At 41.9% G+C, this 17,222-nt stretch overlaps 3 protein-coding genes across 4 annotated transcripts; 2 read left to right on the top strand and 1 right to left on the bottom strand.

The window, feature by feature from the left end:
• Positions 1–77: 77 nt before the first annotated feature.
• LOC133402793 (zinc-binding protein A33-like) lies at positions 78–4,689 on the top strand. The gene is made up of 6 exons (XM_061676931.1): positions 78–508; positions 1,832–1,927; positions 2,022–2,252; positions 2,329–2,351; positions 2,430–2,548; positions 3,223–4,689. Exons 1-6 carry the CDS (start codon positions 122–124, stop codon positions 3,777–3,779), a joined length of 1,413 nt encoding a protein of 470 aa, XP_061532915.1. The 5' UTR covers positions 78–121; the 3' UTR covers positions 3,780–4,689.
• A 2,487-nt stretch (positions 4,690–7,176) lies between these two features.
• On the top strand, positions 7,177–14,482 carry chid1 (chitinase domain containing 1). Of its 2 annotated transcripts, none has more exons than XM_061675969.1 (12): positions 7,177–7,546; positions 8,241–8,384; positions 10,572–10,704; positions 10,780–10,824; positions 10,888–10,994; positions 11,938–11,999; positions 12,123–12,212; positions 12,284–12,385; positions 13,572–13,721; positions 13,808–13,888; positions 13,971–14,013; positions 14,159–14,482. In XM_061675969.1, the coding sequence occupies exons 1-12, from the start codon at positions 7,433–7,435 to the stop codon at positions 14,255–14,257; spliced, it is 1,170 nt and encodes a 389-aa protein (XP_061531953.1). In that variant the 5' UTR covers positions 7,177–7,432; the 3' UTR covers positions 14,258–14,482. The 2 variants fall into 2 exon arrangements, with proteins under 2 accessions (XP_061531953.1, XP_061531954.1); XM_061675970.1 differs by having other exon boundaries at positions 13,974–14,013.
• On the bottom strand, positions 14,371–16,698 carry gatd1 (glutamine amidotransferase class 1 domain containing 1). Its single transcript, XM_061675971.1, has 7 exons — positions 16,531–16,698; positions 16,359–16,435; positions 15,553–15,658; positions 15,351–15,458; positions 15,187–15,278; positions 15,015–15,108; positions 14,371–14,932 (listed from the first exon to the last, which is right to left on the bottom strand). Exons 1-7 carry the CDS (start codon positions 16,577–16,579, stop codon positions 14,817–14,819), a joined length of 642 nt encoding a protein of 213 aa, XP_061531955.1. The 5' UTR covers positions 16,580–16,698; the 3' UTR covers positions 14,371–14,816.
• Positions 16,699–17,222: the final 524 nt, after the last annotated feature.

Below are 17,222 nucleotides of genomic sequence, written 5' to 3' on the forward strand. Positions count from 1 at the left end.
GTTTTACAAGTTTGCCAGCATTGATGGTGGAAGTTCATGTGGAATGAAATCAGCGCTCAGTGCACCTGAGGAGCAGCAAGGACCCACACTTGGCTCACATGACCGTCCGTCCTTCAAGGTGATGGCAACACACAGTGTCATCTCCAGAGAGGACCTCATTTGTCCTCAGTGTACGGACATCTACTGCTTCCCCGTTCTCCTCCAGTGTGGACATAACATTTGCAAAGTTTGTCTGCAGAAGTTCTGGGAATGGAAAGGATGTCAAGAGTGTCCAGTGTGTCGGGTCGTGTCCATTCCCAAAAGGCCTCCTATCAATTTGGTTCTGAAGATAGCAGCCGACCACTACCACCTGGAGAAGATGAGTGCGGACCGTTGCCACCTTCACGAGGAGAAGCTCAGTATTTTTTGTCAGAACGACGAGAAGCCCATTTGTCTAGTGTGCCAAATGTCCAAACAGCATAAAATCCACGAGTGCTGTCCGCTGGATGAGGCTGCCAAGCAGAAGAAGGTATAGAAACTCAAACTATAACTTACAAACACGGATGTATCAGAATTACACCACTCACAAAAAGCTAGGGATTTTTGGGTGAAAAATTGACTGATACATTTCTTGGTTCAATCACAAATGGTATTTAAACAGTCTTCTTTATCGTTCTGTACCAAGACGACGCCTGACAATTGATCAACAATATCTCACCATTGCCAAGTTGTAAACTGGATGTGGCCACTGAGCGTAGAGTATCACAGTGTCAGCAGTTTGCAACAGTGACTAGAAGAGTCACAGAAAGGCGTAGAAGTGGAGATCGTTGGAAATCGCTAAAACACGTGAATTTTGCCATTTAGCTTTTTGTGAGAGAACAAACTGTGCTAAAAAGAACTGCACTATATAAAAATACATTTATACCACGAAATCTCACGATATAGTGAAAAAAGTGCAGTATAAAATTTTATATGTACAATTTAAAAAAACACAATACAGTGAACGAAAACTGAACAACGAAACGGTGAGGGACAACTATCACCTGATTATCGATAGCATTTTGTGAGTAGTGTATTTAATGGTAACTGTGGACTAAGGCCCGGCGCACACATTAAGACAATTGGCCTCTTTTTGTGTCTAATCTACCCCTTCCCGACCAAGCACGTCAAACACCAGACAATCTTAAGTCTTATAAGAGAGAGAAAAGAAGAAGACAGCAAAAGACAAAGCACCAACTGTAAACAAGATGAGAAAAGTAAATCCTTATATGCAGGATCTAGAACAATGACACATTAGATATGAGTGTTGTATGGGGCAGTAGTGCTCCACCCTGTGAGGGAAGGACAGGACAAGGACAGGAGAGGAAGCATGCAGGACAAGGCTGTACAACTGGAGTGGCTATGTAAATTATAAAAAAACATATACGAGACCAGATTTTGAGTGAGGACACACGCAAGCAATTCGCATATTCGTGAGTTATTTGTCGCAATAAGTGACAATAAGACGTATTTTCCAAAGCAAGTCGTTTTTTTGAAAATATTTCCATTTTACAAGGTTCTCGACTTCGGCAACCTTCGGGAAATATCGGCGCGTTTCCTCGGTTTTGTGAGATCACGTCTAATCACGCGATGCTTCGATCGGCGGTGCAATTGAATCTTTGTGTGTGGTCTGCTGTGTTGAGATTTTCGGAGCACACCAAAGACATGACGACCAAAGCTATTGACTGCCCGATTTTTTTTTATCTCTATGTTTGGGGTCTGGAGCATATAAACAATCTTTTAAGTGTATACAAATCTTTATGTGCGTACCAGGCTCAAGGTTGACAATTCCTTGTTAATGTGAACATGTCAGGAAGACGTTGCAGGCAGGATGGAGTCTCTGAAGAAAAAGCTGCAGACTCTGAACAAGACGAGGGAGACCTGGGAAAAGACCAGGACATTTATACAGGTTCAAGTTACAACACACACACACACACACACACACACACACACACACGCTCCAGTGTACATGCTTCAACTAAGAGGCTACAGTCACATTACAGAGACAAGCGGATGAAAACAACAGAGCCATCAGGGAGGAATTCCAGAAGTTGCACAAGTTCCTGATTGTGGAAGAAGACTCCAGACTTCAGGTGCTCGCGCAGGAAGTGGACGTGAAGGTCAAAGTGATGAGCCTCAAGCTGGATTCCATTGAGAAGCAGATCAAGAGCCTCGACTCAGTCATCAGTGACACCGAGACGAGACTGAGGGGAGCCGACTTATCCTTCTTGCTGGTATGCACAAACACATGAAAGCTTTTTTCTTCAAAAATCTTAACCTAGCTTTAAATGTCTCGCCTTTACTTCGTAGGACTACAAAGACACCAAGAAGAAGTAAGTGTGTGCAAGTGCAAAGCATGAGTTACACTACTGTCCTCAAACAGTCAATGTGTTTTTTTTGTTTTAATGTAGGCTCAAATGCAATATTGGAGAACCGGAAATAATCAGAGACATCCTGATCAACTCTGGCACACATCAGGCGTCTCTCAAATTTCACGTTTGGAAGAAGATGGAGCGTCTTGTCAAATATGGTGAGTCAACTAAATAGGGACTTTTTTTATTATTATTATTATTGGAAAGATAGCCAGAAGAGCGCGTAGCACGGTGATGTCAATCTTCTCTGTGGCGTGTTTATCCATCCATTTTCAACACCGCTTATCCTGGTTAGGGTTGCGAGACGCTGGAGCCTATCCCAGCTGACTTCGGGCAAAAGGCGGACTACACCCTGAACTGGTCGCCAGTCAGTGGCAGGGCACATATAGACACGGACAACCATTCGCACTCACATTCACAACGTCACTGAGTGGGAACTGAACACACGCTGCCTGCACCAAAGTCAGGCGAGTGTAACACTAGTGGTGTGTTTAGAAAACATTTATTTTCACTTTACCTTTAAATTCAATCTATTTAGAATAGATAATTGTAACATTTTATCTTTGTTCATTAAAAATATATTTTCCTGTGGGTCACACTCACCTGAGGTCAGTGGTGGCACCATAGGTTGCAGGGTGTCGTCGGCCAAAATCACCTGTGATAGGCTCCAGCTCACCTGTGGCCCTGAACAAGATAAATGGTATAGAAAATGGATAGGTGGATATTTTCTTGAGTGGTCAGCACACTGCCACAGCCAACCACTAGCTACAGTAAAGTATGACTTCATTTATTTCCTAGTCCCTTTGAAAATCCTCTGACAACATTCTTCCAGTTCCCATCACGTTGGATCCAAACACGGCCCACGCCAACTTGCAGCTGTCTGAGGAGCTGAGCTGCGTTCAGTACACCAGTCAGCGGACGCTCCCGGACAACCCGGAACGCTGCACGGGTGGCGTGTGCGTGCTGGGAGCGGGCGGGTTCGTGTCCGGGAAACACCACTGGACTGTGGACGTGAGTCAGGGTAAAGACTGGTACATCGGGGTGGTCCGGGAATCCATCCAAAGGAAGGCGGCCATGTCCCTCAAGCCCTCCGAAGGGGTCTGGATCATTGGGGGGATTATAGGGGACGTCCTGTGGGCTCAGACTTCGCCTCGTACCAAGCTGGAATGGAAGCAGAAGCCCGAGAGGATTACAGTGGAGCTGGACTACGACAAAGGGAAAGTGACGTTCATCAATGCTGTCGATTCAAAGACCATTTTCACGTTTAAAGACAAGTTCACTGAGAGGATCTTCCCCTACTTCTCTCCTGGGATTCATGACGAGGGAAGCGGCCCTTTCCCCCTCGCCATCTGTTCTCAGACCATCACAATCGCCGTCTCAAACAAGTGAAGACCACAGCTCAACAGCCATCCATCTGTCCATGAATCCATCCATCCATGCATCCATCCACCCACATAACCACTTACCCATCCATCCATCATCTAGTCATCCATTGATTTATCATCATTCCTCCACTGATCACCGATCCATCCGATGCATCTGTTCACTGATCCATCCATCCATCTATTCACCCATTCATTATCCACCCACCCATCATGTATTCATGCACTGATCATCCGTCCATTGAGCCATTCATACATTTATATCCACTGGTCCAACATCCATCCAGTCATCCCTTCATCCATCCTTCATCATCCATCAATCCATCCATCAACCATCATCTAGTTAGCCACTGAGCTTTCATCCATCCATCTATTGATCCATCTGTCCATCGATCCAGCCATCATCCACCAATCCATCCACACATTAATCCATTGATCCATGTTTGAGTCATCCAAAGACCTATCATCCATCCACAGATTCATTCATTCATCCACTGTTCCATCCATCCAACCATACTTAGAACCATCCATCCGTCCATCCATACCGCTTCTCCTCCTCGTGCTGGAGCCTATCCCAGCAATCTTCGGGCGAGAAGCGGGGTACACGCTGAACTGGTCGCCAGCCAATCGCACGGCACGTACAAACAAACGACCATTCGCACTCACAGTCACACCTCCAGGCAATTTAGAGTCTTCAATCAACCTACCATGCATGTTTTGGGGATGTGGGGGGGAAACCGGAGTGCCTGGAGAAAAAAGAGTGTCAGCATTGTCTGCAGTTCATTAAGTCACTATCACAATGCTGTAAATCATGCCAGACTTGTTCCTTGTTCATCTCTGTTGGCATGCTTCTGCTTTTTGTTCTTGTCTTGTGATGTCAACAATTGAGTCCCGCAGGGGAAAGCAATAAAATACATTATCCATCTGAAAGTTTTATAACTTAGCTCAACCGAAGATCAAACATCAGTTATTTTTGTTTTTTCGAAAATATTAACTCTGATGGTATTTTAACTCATTTATGACACATTCAAAGCCCACTTAAGGTGCAAGGTGCAATTGTAACTAGACTAGAACTAAGTAGAATGCAAAGCATCTGCTGAGATGGAATTGTTATCAAACGTGAAAGCAACAATTACCGAGTGTCATATTTGTAATTGTCCAACCAAGTAACTGAACGGTCTGATAAAAAGGCCTTGTTTCCAACTACTGTGACAGCGCAACCTCTTAACAGGACCAGCATACCACTTACAATAGGGGGGCTATGGAGAGAGTGAGGGTACTTTGCAGACACTAAATGGTAAGCAAGAAAGAGAAGAAAATACGTTGTTTCCACTCAGTCTCAAATCTGGGACTTTTCCTGTGTGCAGTAAACATTGTGACAAATACAATGTGACTCGGGGTCACCAACCTTTTTGAAAGTGAGAGCTACTTCTTGGGTCATGATTAATGTGAAGGGGTTCCCAGTTTGACAGGCACTTCTGAAAATAAATATTTGGTCACATTTTGTTTTTTTTAAATACAACCCCAATTCCAATGAAGTTGGGACGTTGCGTTAAATATAAATAAAAACAAAATACAATGATTTGCCGATCACGCTCAACCTATGTTTCATTGAATACACTACAAAGACAAGATATTTAATCTTCAAACTGATAAACTTGATTGTTTTTAGCAAATAATCATTAACTATTAACTAAATATATATATATATATTTTTTTTATTACAGCAGCCAGTGTCCTTAAGCAGCGCGATGCTTGTTGTACTGTCAGAAAAAAGAAAATAAATAAGTAAAAAAAATGTAATAAAAAAAAAAACACACTCACACACACACGCGCACACACAAAAATGTCGCTATTTTGCTGATTTCCTGGCATCTAGTGGTAAGATGTCGCATTGCAACTCCTCAGCCTCATCCAATCGTGACGTATCTATCGGAATGTACAAAGATGCGTTATTTGCATGGTCTTTTTTATTCTTATAATGAGTTCTAATGTGAATATAATCACATCAGTAGTCATTTCCAGGGTTTTCTGCATGTTATTTAGATCGTGTGCATGAGTGGAAATTCAGCAACTCAGTAGGTGAAGAAAAACCTGTTTGATTGGTCGTCATTATAGAAAAAAAAGAAAAGGAAAACAATTAGACTGGTTGAAAAGGGATATCATGACAGTTCCATATGTGGACTCCTCCCGGTATAAGTATACGGACTTCATTGACTGGAAAGAAATCTGGCTCTTACCCGGCCGCTACTTGCTAGCCAATAAAATCTCGTTCAAAATGATTCATAGATTTGATCCATTTAATGCTCATATATTGATGTGTAACATACTTTTTGTTCTGTGCGTGTTGAAACAGTTATTTATTTTGGCACTGCCCCGTTGCGGCTTGAGATCTGTGACTTTATTGCTCACAACGTTGCTAATTGGGGCCAATTGGAGTGTAATTAGAATAACATAAAGTCCATCAAAACCTTTATTAGTAACCAGCATTATGTTAGTCATGTACGTACAATTTTGTTGATTATAGTTTACAGTTAAGATGATACATACAGATTATGCATACAACAATGCATGGCAAAATTGACATTTTTATCGAATGTTCATGCACAGGCGTAGGTCTGCTTGAAAATCCACATGGAAAGAATTCTGCTGCCCTATCTGATGTAACTGCTGTCAAGACAGCAAATCTTCCATTTGAATCCCGTGGACTGGATGTAGCTCACCCAAGATATTTGTATTTAGCAGTTGTTATTTGTTTATTTGTTGTTATGTTCATTTTCAATACAGGCAGCAGTCAACAACAACTTGAAAATCAAGATCAAGAGGTAATTGATGCGGAAGGTTGTCATTATTATTATAATTATTATTCCCTATTGTTAGTCTGTGACCTAGACTTGCTAGATAACTAAGATAAATGGCGTAAAGTTCAAGACCAACTGTGTCTTGTTTGCTCATTTGCTGGTTTGAATTAACAGTGAGCAGAACATGTAAAAACATGAATATAGACAGATTTAAGTTTGTTATTTATTAAAATTACATGACACCAGACAATGGAAAAGGGACATAAAAGGATGAGGTTATTTTGTCAGATATTGCCCTGATAATATAATATAATATAATATAATATAATATAATATAATATAATATAATATAATATTAGCTTGATTTAAATTTATAACGCAGGTGTTACGTTTGATATTTCACTTTTAACGAGACATGGGCCAGATGTGAACTTTTATTTATTTTATTTTATTTTTACTAAAACCGGATTTCCGACTCCGCACAGTCTTGGCGAAATGAGGGGGGGGGGGGGGGGGAAGCAACCCAGTTGCATTATGGGACAAGTTGGTATTTTTGCGTCACTTTTATTTTGAAAAACAAAAAAGCACACATCCCGGAAATGAGCCAGCAAGGCGTGTTTTCAGCGTAGAGCCACTTTCACAAGCGCCTCGCGACGAAAGATATTTATTGTAGTTGTTATTATTCGTCCTTAATCGCTGTTCCTTTCTAGTCATCCGAACAGGCTCTCTTTTTTTGGCTCGTCCGTCGTCGTTCACGGCGCAGCCATACAGAGCTGAGCTAGGCGCAATTATTGTTTTATTTCACCACCAATTTAATATTGAATTAAAAAAAAAAAAAAAATTAATTATTATTTTGGAAATGAGAAGGACGTTATTGGTTGTCGTGGTGTGCTATTGCTGCTGCTCTTTGGCCAGTGGCACACTCTCGAAAACGGATCTGAAGAAGTCCCAGAAAGATGAGTTTGAGAATGAGGTAAGCCACGCACAACTTTAAACTATCAAATAAATGACAGCGCTAAATACGTATTCTTAAGGGCACTGTAAATCCTGAATTGTCGTACGTCGGGACCGTCGTAAACCCAGGTTGGCTATTTACGAATTCCCCAACTAGTGCCCCCCCCCTTCCCCGTGGAACCTGTCCTCAGATGGAAAAACTCCCCTGTTCGCATTTTTTAATGCTTTTTCTGTAACTCTCTCTGATGCCTCAGGATTGTGCAAAGTATTTATTGGTATCACGGAAATAGGAGAAAGTATTGATTGGTATCAAGGAAGTACCTATGTTGAAATTACATCATACATTTTGCCTGAGACAGAGAGACTAACTAACGTCTTTGTACCTCAGGGAAGAGATAAGATTAGCCTGGGCTGTTCATCGAAATTACGGAGAGTTCACCTTGTGCATCTACACTTGGATTTATGATACATTTTTACAAAATCAAATAATCTCAGTGGATGAATACTTTTTTTTAACAGTAATGATGTAAAATGTGAAATTATATTGAACTGTTTTGGGATAAGTTTGTGTTATATTTATAGTTTTAACTATTGAAGGGAGGAATTAAAACCATTTTTGGGGGGGGGGCATCAATTGTTCACATTTCCTCGCTATTTACAACAGGGCTTGGTCCCTCTTACTGCAATACTTTTGTCCACGTGTTGGTGTCCAGGCATCCCCAGCATCAGAGTCTGTGTCAGAGAGAGGACTGGTGGCATCAGCCATCCACTGGAGGGATGTCGTGAAGGAGGAGAAGAGATATTGTGCTCACATCCAGAAAACTTTTGAAGGAGAAGTGCTTGGTTATGTTACACCTGTAAGTCTCAACTACTCTACTGGTGCACTTTTATAACTAATACACACTATTTGTATTTTTTTTATAGTCTATCTAAACTAACAGTAACACACATTTGTGGTTGTAGTTTGCAGTGGTGAAGAACGGCACTGCATCATAATGAGAAATATAATCTGTAATGCATTCGGCTGGCATTTGGAGTCCAAATATTACAATCAGCTCTCAGTATGATGCAGTGGAGTGGAGTTGTACAAAATAGTACACACATTGTTAAACTGCCTGTAAAGTGAAAATAAATGACTTCTAAAATTGTCAGACCACAGAGATGAGTGTTGTTAACCACCCGGCAAAAATTGAAATGAACACACAAAAAAAACAAGTATAGAAAAACACACACACACACACACACACTGGCTGTCACATCTGGACCCCCACCCACCTCGGTATTCCACCTTCTCTCCATGACGTGCAAGCACTCATGGCCCATGCCAGCCCAAAGCCCCAGTCCACACGCAGGCTGTCAAGTCGGATTAAAAATAATAATAATAATAATTAATTAAAAAAAAGAATCCCCCCTCTCCCGTATTTCTCTATGTGACGTGCGTGCACTCATGGCCGACAACAAGGCGCTCTAAAGCGATCACACCAGCCCTAGGACCCAGGCCATTCCAGTGGACTGTCTGAAGGGAAGATGTACTTTTGGGGGGTCTTTGGATTCCCACATAGTTTCTAGGCCGGATACACCCCTCTGCAACATGATTGGCTCCTGCATTGCGAGAAAGGCAGGCTACGCAGTACGAAATAAAAACAAAATTTGTTATGGTTAGGTTTAAGGGTAGGGCTGGGGCTTAAGGCGGTTTAGGATGGGTTAAGGTTAGGATTAGGGTGAGTCAGGGTTAATGGGAAATATATTCACATCACACTTAAGTCACATCTTTTCCCGTCTGGAAGCAGTAGGGCGTGTTCTACAGGGATACAACGGCCAATCATAGTGCAACGGTGCATGTCCTGGAGCCAGTAATATTGGAACAGGGCGTTTCCTGCCTAGATACTATGTGGGAATCCTAATGCATTTTTGGGGTGTAGGGATAGCTAGCTAGCTAACTGAATTTCGGAATTGCGTCGGATAACCATTCACACGACTGAAAGAGCGCAAGTTCTTGGAATATTTAGTAATGCTACTAGTAATTACTAGTACTAGTAATCCTTTTTAGTTATATGTAGTAAGGCAATGTGCAATATTCATTAAGACATTTTGTTACATAGCATTTTATTATTAATTTGCCTTTTACAAGTGCGTGTAGTTTTTTTTTAGTTTTTTTTTTAATAAGAGTAACCGTTTCATATCGCTCCTTAACGAACAAATAAACACATCCCATACATACATAATAGGCCTTCCCGCTGCCCTTTTTCTCACCAAGCTAGCGAGCGGGAAGCTCCTGCTCCACTGCCATCGTCCCACCCCTTCAGTTGTTGAACAACAGATATGGTTCAGTATCCACGCTGAGCAGTGGGGAGGCTAATTGCTGTGGATCCCCTGCTTGACACGCCCCACAAGGTACTGAAACAATGCTAGACTATGTGCCCAAGATGAATTTCCTGTAAGGGACAGATACAGCTTATTTACGCTTAGCACTTACAGGAAGCCCTTCTCTCTTTTGCACACTAGCTCTAATGGTCGCCTACCACTGAATGATCTGTGTACTTGTATTGTGTATGTTGTGTGTATGTCTCTTTTTCTGACTGTATTTCATACTTGAAATGTTACATCAGCCTGCCACGGACTACAGATGGAAACTAGGCTATGGCTATAATCTGGCACTGTCCCTTTTTAAATAAATGATTAAATTGGGGGCGTGGTGACACATGCTGGGGCTGAGGTTGGTCACTGGGCCCCGTTTTAGCTATGTCTCCCAATAAATCTGGAAAACTGAAATGGTGAAAGAGTTTAACGCTTTATCTCCACACTTGAGTACTGCATAGTTCTGACTTTCCTCATGGTTTTTGGAATACATGTCAGAAATGTGGTGGAACAGCGGAGGTTGGTTAGCATGTCTGCCTCGCAGTCCTGAGGTTCGAATCTCAGCTCTCGGTCTCCTGTGTGGAGTTAAATCCAGTCAATTCCCAGGGGGGAAAAAAAAAAAATCATTAAAATTCTGCAGCCTTTCTGACACCTAAAGTGTGTTCCATTCTGTTTTTCTCTACCAGTGGAATTCCCACGGGTACGACATCGCCAAGCTGTTTGGCCCCAAACTGACTTCGTTGTCTCCAGTGTGGCTTCAGCTTCGCCGGCGAGGACTCCAGCGCTTTGAGGTCACGGGGCTCAACGACCATGATGCAGGTACACTGCTCACTCTTTTTTTCTTCTTCTGCTTTGACGTCATTCAGAGTCCTATAAGTATTTGTGTCTTTCCAGACTGGGTCAAAGCGGTGCGCAAGTCCAACAAAAAAATCAAGATTGGTGAGTCGATGAGGCCTCATTGTGTGTATTTACAGATAAAGACTCAATGTTGTTTGTGGTCAGTGCCTCGGCTACTGTTTGACGGCTGGTCCTATCAGGACTACATGAGCGTGCTGACCAGTGAAGATGAGATCGAGGAGATGGGAAGTGAGCTGGTGCAGGTTGCCAAGGTAAACTTGTGCCGAGTCAACTATAGTGAACCTCTTTGTAACTGCAGTCGTGCCTTGAGATACGAGTGACCTGACTTGGAAGTTATTCCAGATACGAGCTGTCATTCAGCAGATTTTTTTCTCAATTCACAATCATCAGAAATTTGGCCACGATTGAGCAAATGAGGCTCGAAGCTGTTTTTTTGCCACTCCCAGTTGAAGTTTATTCTCAAACTAAACATAATGAAAACACAACATTGTACTGCCATTCAAGAGTTTGAGGGTCACTTAGAAATAGCCATATTTGAAAAATAAACTCTAGTGGTGTTTCCCTACTTTTATTGAGACAAGGCGGATATAACTATAAGATATTATTATTAGTCTATTATCCTAACACATTAATAGTCATAATTACAGTAAATATTTGTATGAAAATGGACGTGTAGGTCAAAAATACATAAAAAATAAAAAGTGAAAAACAGGACATTAACCGACTGTGTATTGCGCTGTGTAAGAATGTATTGTTACGGCCAACACGTTTGTAAACTCGAAAGGCCCCGTAATCAGGCACTCGGTCGTATTTATTCTTCCAACTGTGCGCGAACAGTTTGGGGAAGGCCCTTTTCTGTTGTAGTGCACAGAGTAGCATCCAGAAAGAAAAGCTTGTTTAAGATTAGTGTGCAAAACCATGAGCGCCCCTACCTCAAAACCATCAAACTACCGCAGAAATTGTGAGTCAGAACAATTGCAAACGGACGGGGGGGGGGGGGGGGGGGGGTGTAATCCCTGCAAACCAAAGTCTACCCTAAAGAGTGCAAACTGGTCGAGCTGTGAAGGGGTGGGGGTGGGGGGACAACTGCATATTTTTCCACTTTTTCTTCACTTCTGGTTTCAGTATTTAAGGTAACCCAATACTTTTGTCCATATGGTGTATTTGGATCTGTTTGGATGCCTGGTGCTGCAGTCGGAGGGATTTGATGGCTTCACCTTGGAGCTGTGGAGCCAGCTGGCAGGCAACAAAAGAAAGTGAGTTTTTTTTTTTTTTTTTTTTTTTCCCCCGCACCTGTTAGCACTTTTGAACTTGGAATGGCACCAAACCTTCCCCGATCTGCCTGAGTATGAAACATTATGTATGTGTGTGCCCCACAGAGAACTGGTGCACTTGGTGACACACGTGTGTAAAATGCTGAAGGCTGACCAATTACACTGCATCCTCGTCATTCCTCCTGCTGTGACGAGGTGAGTAAAGCCGGTAAGACAAAGTGGGCGACGCCGATGTTGACCGTGTGTGGAATCTGTGTCCTGATCAGCACCGGACAGCCTGGCATGTTTGACAGGGAGGAGTTCGAGCAACTCGCCCCTGTAGTGGACAGCTTCAGCCTCATGACATATGACTACTCCAGTGGTGCCAAGTAAGGACAAACATGCCTCAACACTTGTCACCTGATTTTAATACCTAAAAGGAGGTCAAAAGTTTCATCTGGACGAAACTAACAGTACAAATTGTACTTGCATCCTACAAAAGCCCACAGATGACAACCTGCTTTCACGGCCCTCCGACACGTCTTCAGCAATTCGCTGCGAACACGCAGACCTGAGTTCCTGAGAAATTGAAGTCGTTTTTTGTTAAACTGTCCATAACCACAATACCAAGAAAGCAGTCAATAGTGATAATATACAAGCGCTTCCAAGAACTAACTTTAAAAAAAAAAAAAAAAAAAAAAGTGTTTTATTGCGCTAGTTCTATATGGAATGAATAAACTATCACTTGATAGCCCCCCCCCAAAAAAAAGTAAGATTTAATTTAAAAAAAAACTAAAGTTACATTTATTAGGTGGTTAATGTGTGGGTTTTGCTTTATTTAGTTTTATTTTACTTTCTTGTTCCTAATTATTTCTATTTAGTTTTGGTATAGATACTCTTCATCTGAGAGATTTTGCTCGAGGATCACATTTTTTTGTGATACCAGTTTTTGTTTTCAAGTCTTACCAGATTAATAATTGGTACATTTTGTGTTAATGTTTATTTGTTCAACTGTGTAGCATGCATTTCGAGTAACTACAGCATCAATGAATGAGGTCTTAAATTAGGCAAATATGCTTTATCAGATGGGTCATCCCTTGACCTCTTTATTATTTGTTGTTGTTGTTGTTCTTTCTACCTCTGTCAGTTTGGAATTTGTCTTGCTTTTTTTTTTTGTTCTCTATGTGTAAAAAAAAAAAAAAAAAAACAGTTTACAACATGAATTCATCTTTAACAGAATTAAAAATGTCCTGTCTATATAAAAAGTACATATTAACAAGGATTCTAAATTAATAATAGTTTAATAATAGTAATAAAAAAATAAAATAATGCATTAATGCGGCCCATGCGACCACTACCGAACATCCAACCACATCCATTTATGGGCAGTGTGGGTTAAGTTGCCCAGGGATACGACAACAACGTGCACTCGGGTGGGATACGAATCGGCGTACTTACCCTCGGCGCCACACCCCTCACATTATTATTATTGACATACCAAATAAACAATGATGGTAACTTGCCGACCTGTATTAAACGAGACGAGCTTCTTGCATTTTGGTTGTTCCTTTGCAGACCGGGTCCGAGTTCCCCCGTGTCCTGGGTGAATGACTGCGTCCTCCAGCTGGCCCCCACCAAAAAGTGGAGGTCCAAGATTCTGCTCGGACTCAATTTGTACGGCCTGGACTTTGCCAACCAGCAAACGGACCCCGTCCTCGGGGGGAGGTGAGCATCGGGCGGCTGCCCTACTTTTATGCATGATTGCCATTTTAGTTGAATAGTGTCACGCTCTAGTGGTTGACCTTCTCCAGGTACATAGAGATTTTGCGGGAATACAAGCCAAAAATCATCTGGGATAACTATAATGCTGAGCATTACTTCACCTGCAAGAGGTAAAGATGTCATTATTTGTTTACTAACGCATTTATTGGCTTCCATCACTACAGTTGGAACTGATCTGCCCTCTCATTTCAGAAGCAATGGAGTTAAACACCTGGTGTACTATCCATCATTGAAGGTACAACTTGAAATACACTGTAGTTCTGTAAACATACTTTCTGAAGGTAAAGTCGATGTTTTTAATGATTCAAAAAGGTCCAATATTTGCATTTCAAATCTTTCTTTATGGTTCTTTGTTGGATGAATGTTCTTTGACTTGCCAGTCAATACACATTAGGATCGCTGTGGCTAAAAAACTGGGTACTGGCCTCTCCTTATGGGAACTGGGACAAGGGCTTGACTACTTCTACGACCTCCTTTGAGCCGTCAGCACATGGATATTTCATCTATTTCTCATTTTGTTGCACTAAAACTCACGTTTCTGTGTGGGTATATTTGGTTTGGAAGTGCAAATGATATAAAATCTATGAAAAAATGAGCTGCCGAAGGAATTTAATTGCTGATCGTAGCAAAGGAAAGGTACCTTGCTGTGGTTACTGTGTAATTTCTGAAAATAAATCAACTGTGAAGTTCAGTCGTGTGATGCAGCATGTTTAGCAGATGAAACGCACAAATACAAAATTAGATGAATACCAGCAGGGAAACTCTGACTCCAGCCTCTGATGTCACTCACAATGGTACATTCAACACATGAATACCGCAGTACGTACAGTAATTCCATGTTTTTATACAATACAGTTATGTTTCGTTAAAAAAATAATAGTAATGTTGGTATTTTGGGGGGGCTAAAATGGATTAACAACATTTCAATTTGTTTGATATGCAAACGAGTTACCAGCTCGGTCAAAGAACAAATTAAACTCCTAGGTCGAGGTACCACTGTACAGTGTTATGAAAATTCAAAATGTGGCACAGGTAAGCTTACTTGGCGCTAGTGAGCAGAATTAAATTGTTGACCGCAAGCCAGGTGGACTGTGTGTTCTGTCCCGTTATCAGGTGTCTGTCGGCGACGACGTGCACGGCGTCCTCTTGGCTCGCTGCGGAAACAAATAATAAAAGATGTTCCCAGACAAGTTTTGGAAAATGTGATCAAGACCGATGATTTCAATTAGCGCTCACCTGTGTACGAGCCGCCGCTGTCCTTCACAAAGTCTTCCACGATAAGAGGCAGGTTGGCAAAGTCCGTCCTGCGCACCAGTTCAAACACCGACGGCTTCAACAATAAGACATAAAACGGCACTCAGCGAGATTTGTCCACAAGCGGCGGAACTTTCCAATGTACTGAACATACCCCAGTCAAACTATACCCGTTGAAGATCCACCTGTTTGCCTCCGTGGCACAACACAGCGCTGACACTCCTTGTCCGACTGCACACACGGGCTCTGCGTACACAAACGCTTAAAAGCGTGCACGAATAGACTCACACGACACTTTTGACAAGCGACCTCACTCACTTTGCTGAGAGATGAAGTGTGACAGAATACGGTGCAGCGAGCCGCTGTGCGCCAGGTCGCCGGGCGCTCCAGGACAGTCGGGGATGAGCAGAGACTGGTAGCGAGCACCTATTTCAAAAATAAATAAATACAAATTAGGCCATGGCGACACAGCTGAGCGGCAGTGACACGCGGGGTCAAGCAAACTGTGAATGATTCTTACCATCGATGGATTCAAGTTTGGCGGGAGTTGCGTATGGTTTCATGTTGAAGTCCTGCACCCATCTGGACGTGCTGTCATCCACCCCAACGAAATCCATTGGCTTCCCCTTGAATGAAACATCCAGGCTTGCTTCAGCTTTGTGTCGTGTGTAGTACAGAAAGTATACAAAGTGAAGCTAGTCCCTGTGTAAATAGCATAGGCGGATAAATACACTCACATACATACCTATGGGCAATTTAGAGACTTGAATGAACTTACACTTGAATGAACATGTAAACGAGATTCGAATCAGAACCTCTGGACAGCGAGGCAGACTCCCGAAGCACTCGCCAAATAGCAAGACCTTTAAAAAAGTGAGATCCCCGTACACAAATCTACTGGGACAGTAATACTGATTGAAAACAATTAAAAAGTATACTAAAGAGACTATAAGGTGGTTGAATAATATTGCACCAACCATCTTTAGCTTTAATTACATCAAGATGTCTTCACAAAGTGTTAGTTTTAAGCTAAGATCTTACTGTACATTTGATCATTTCCACATTCAGTTCCTTATTATTTTGTAATTATTATTTTAATCTCAGAGAAAGATGGTACGCCATGAACTAGATTGCTCAGGGGCGGCAGGGCCGTAAAATACAGTTGTCTCCTCGGTTTACGAACAATTCGGGTCACCAAATGTTCGTTGAAAAATGACCTCTCGTTACGTATTATTTAAAAGGTCTCTTTGAAAATGACAATGTTTTAGTTTCATCTATTTTCGTGCAATTTGAGCAGATTCCTGTCTCCGGTAAAAGAACACTTACCGCCGGCGTGGCTGTCTGGAGGTTAAACACAGAGGAGCAAAGACTGAAGCACTGCTGGAAAGACTTTGCTGACACTCCTTTGCGCCATTGAACAAACGACACAATTACAACAACACTCAAACATGAAACGCGAAGAAAAAACGGATCGTATTTCTCGCGTTGTCCAACGCACCTTGAGGAGAAGCGCTCAACACAATCAAACACGTCGGCTTCGCAGACATTCTCTGATTCTTTCAGCTCACTTGACATTCGATTTTTGACAATACACCGAAGCGATCGAACGTATATTTGCCGATTGTCAATAGGAAGCGAACGCGACCAGGAAGGAAGATCAGCTGACCAAAACATCCGCCTGAAGACCTTCACAAAAAAAGAACCGCACTAAGTCTCATTCGTGAAAAATGCATTCTTTCTACTTTTCAGCAGAGGGCGCTGTTACACTTTTTGTCATAAATGCACAAGCATAACATAAGTACACTTACAGTACTATTCATACACAAGGTGGTTAACATTACCAAATGTACTTTGCGCAGCAAAGTAAGAACACAGTATCACACGACATAAGGTACGCTCTGTTACTGCTGGGCTTACTATTTTTTATTGGCTTCTTCTACAAACCCCAAGTCCAATGACGTTGCGTAAAACGTAAATTAAAAACAGAATACATATTGCCCCTTGAGTAAATATCCTTTTCAACCCAACTTCAATTGAATACACTACAAAGACAAGGTATTTAATGTTCAAACTGATGAAAGTTATTGTCTTTTGCAAATATTCTCTCATTTTGAATTTGTTGCCTGTAACCTCACATTGCAAAAAAAAAAAAAAAAAAAAAAAAAAAAAAAAAGCAGGAACAAAAGACTG

The sequence above is a fragment of the Phycodurus eques genome, chromosome 5, assembly GCF_024500275.1.
Source record: "Phycodurus eques isolate BA_2022a chromosome 5, UOR_Pequ_1.1, whole genome shotgun sequence".
NCBI classification, from domain to species: domain Eukaryota; kingdom Metazoa; phylum Chordata; class Actinopteri; order Syngnathiformes; family Syngnathidae; genus Phycodurus; species Phycodurus eques.

Excerpts from the sequence above, each read along its gene's own strand:
- LOC133402793 (XM_061676931.1), top strand. The coding sequence starts at position 122 with ATGGCAACACACAGTGTCATCTCCAGAGAGGACCTCATTTGTCCTCAG. Across the intron at positions 2,253-2,328 it reads CCGACTTATCCTTCTTGCTG|GACTACAAAGACACCAAGAA; the intron begins GTATGCACAAAC and ends TTTACTTCGTAG. Across the intron at positions 2,352-2,429 it reads TACAAAGACACCAAGAAGAA|GCTCAAATGCAATATTGGAG; the intron begins GTAAGTGTGTGC and ends GTTTTAATGTAG.
- chid1 (XM_061675969.1), top strand. The coding sequence starts at position 7,433 with ATGAGAAGGACGTTATTGGTTGTCGTGGTGTGCTATTGCTGCTGCTCT. Across the intron at positions 8,385-10,571 it reads TGCTTGGTTATGTTACACCT|TGGAATTCCCACGGGTACGA; the intron begins GTAAGTCTCAAC and ends TTTCTCTACCAG. Across the intron at positions 12,213-12,283 it reads ATTCCTCCTGCTGTGACGAG|CACCGGACAGCCTGGCATGT; the intron begins GTGAGTAAAGCC and ends TGTCCTGATCAG.
- gatd1 (XM_061675971.1), bottom strand. The coding sequence starts at position 16,579 with ATGTCTGCGAAGCCGACGTGTTTGATTGTGTTGAGCGCTTCTCCTCAA. Across the intron at positions 15,279-15,350 it reads ACACTTCATCTCTCAGCAAA|AGCCCGTGTGTGCAGTCGGA; the intron begins GTGAGTGAGGTC and ends TTGTGTACGCAG. Across the intron at positions 15,109-15,186 it reads ACGGGTATAGTTTGACTGGG|CCGTCGGTGTTTGAACTGGT; the intron begins GTATGTTCAGTA and ends TTATTGTTGAAG.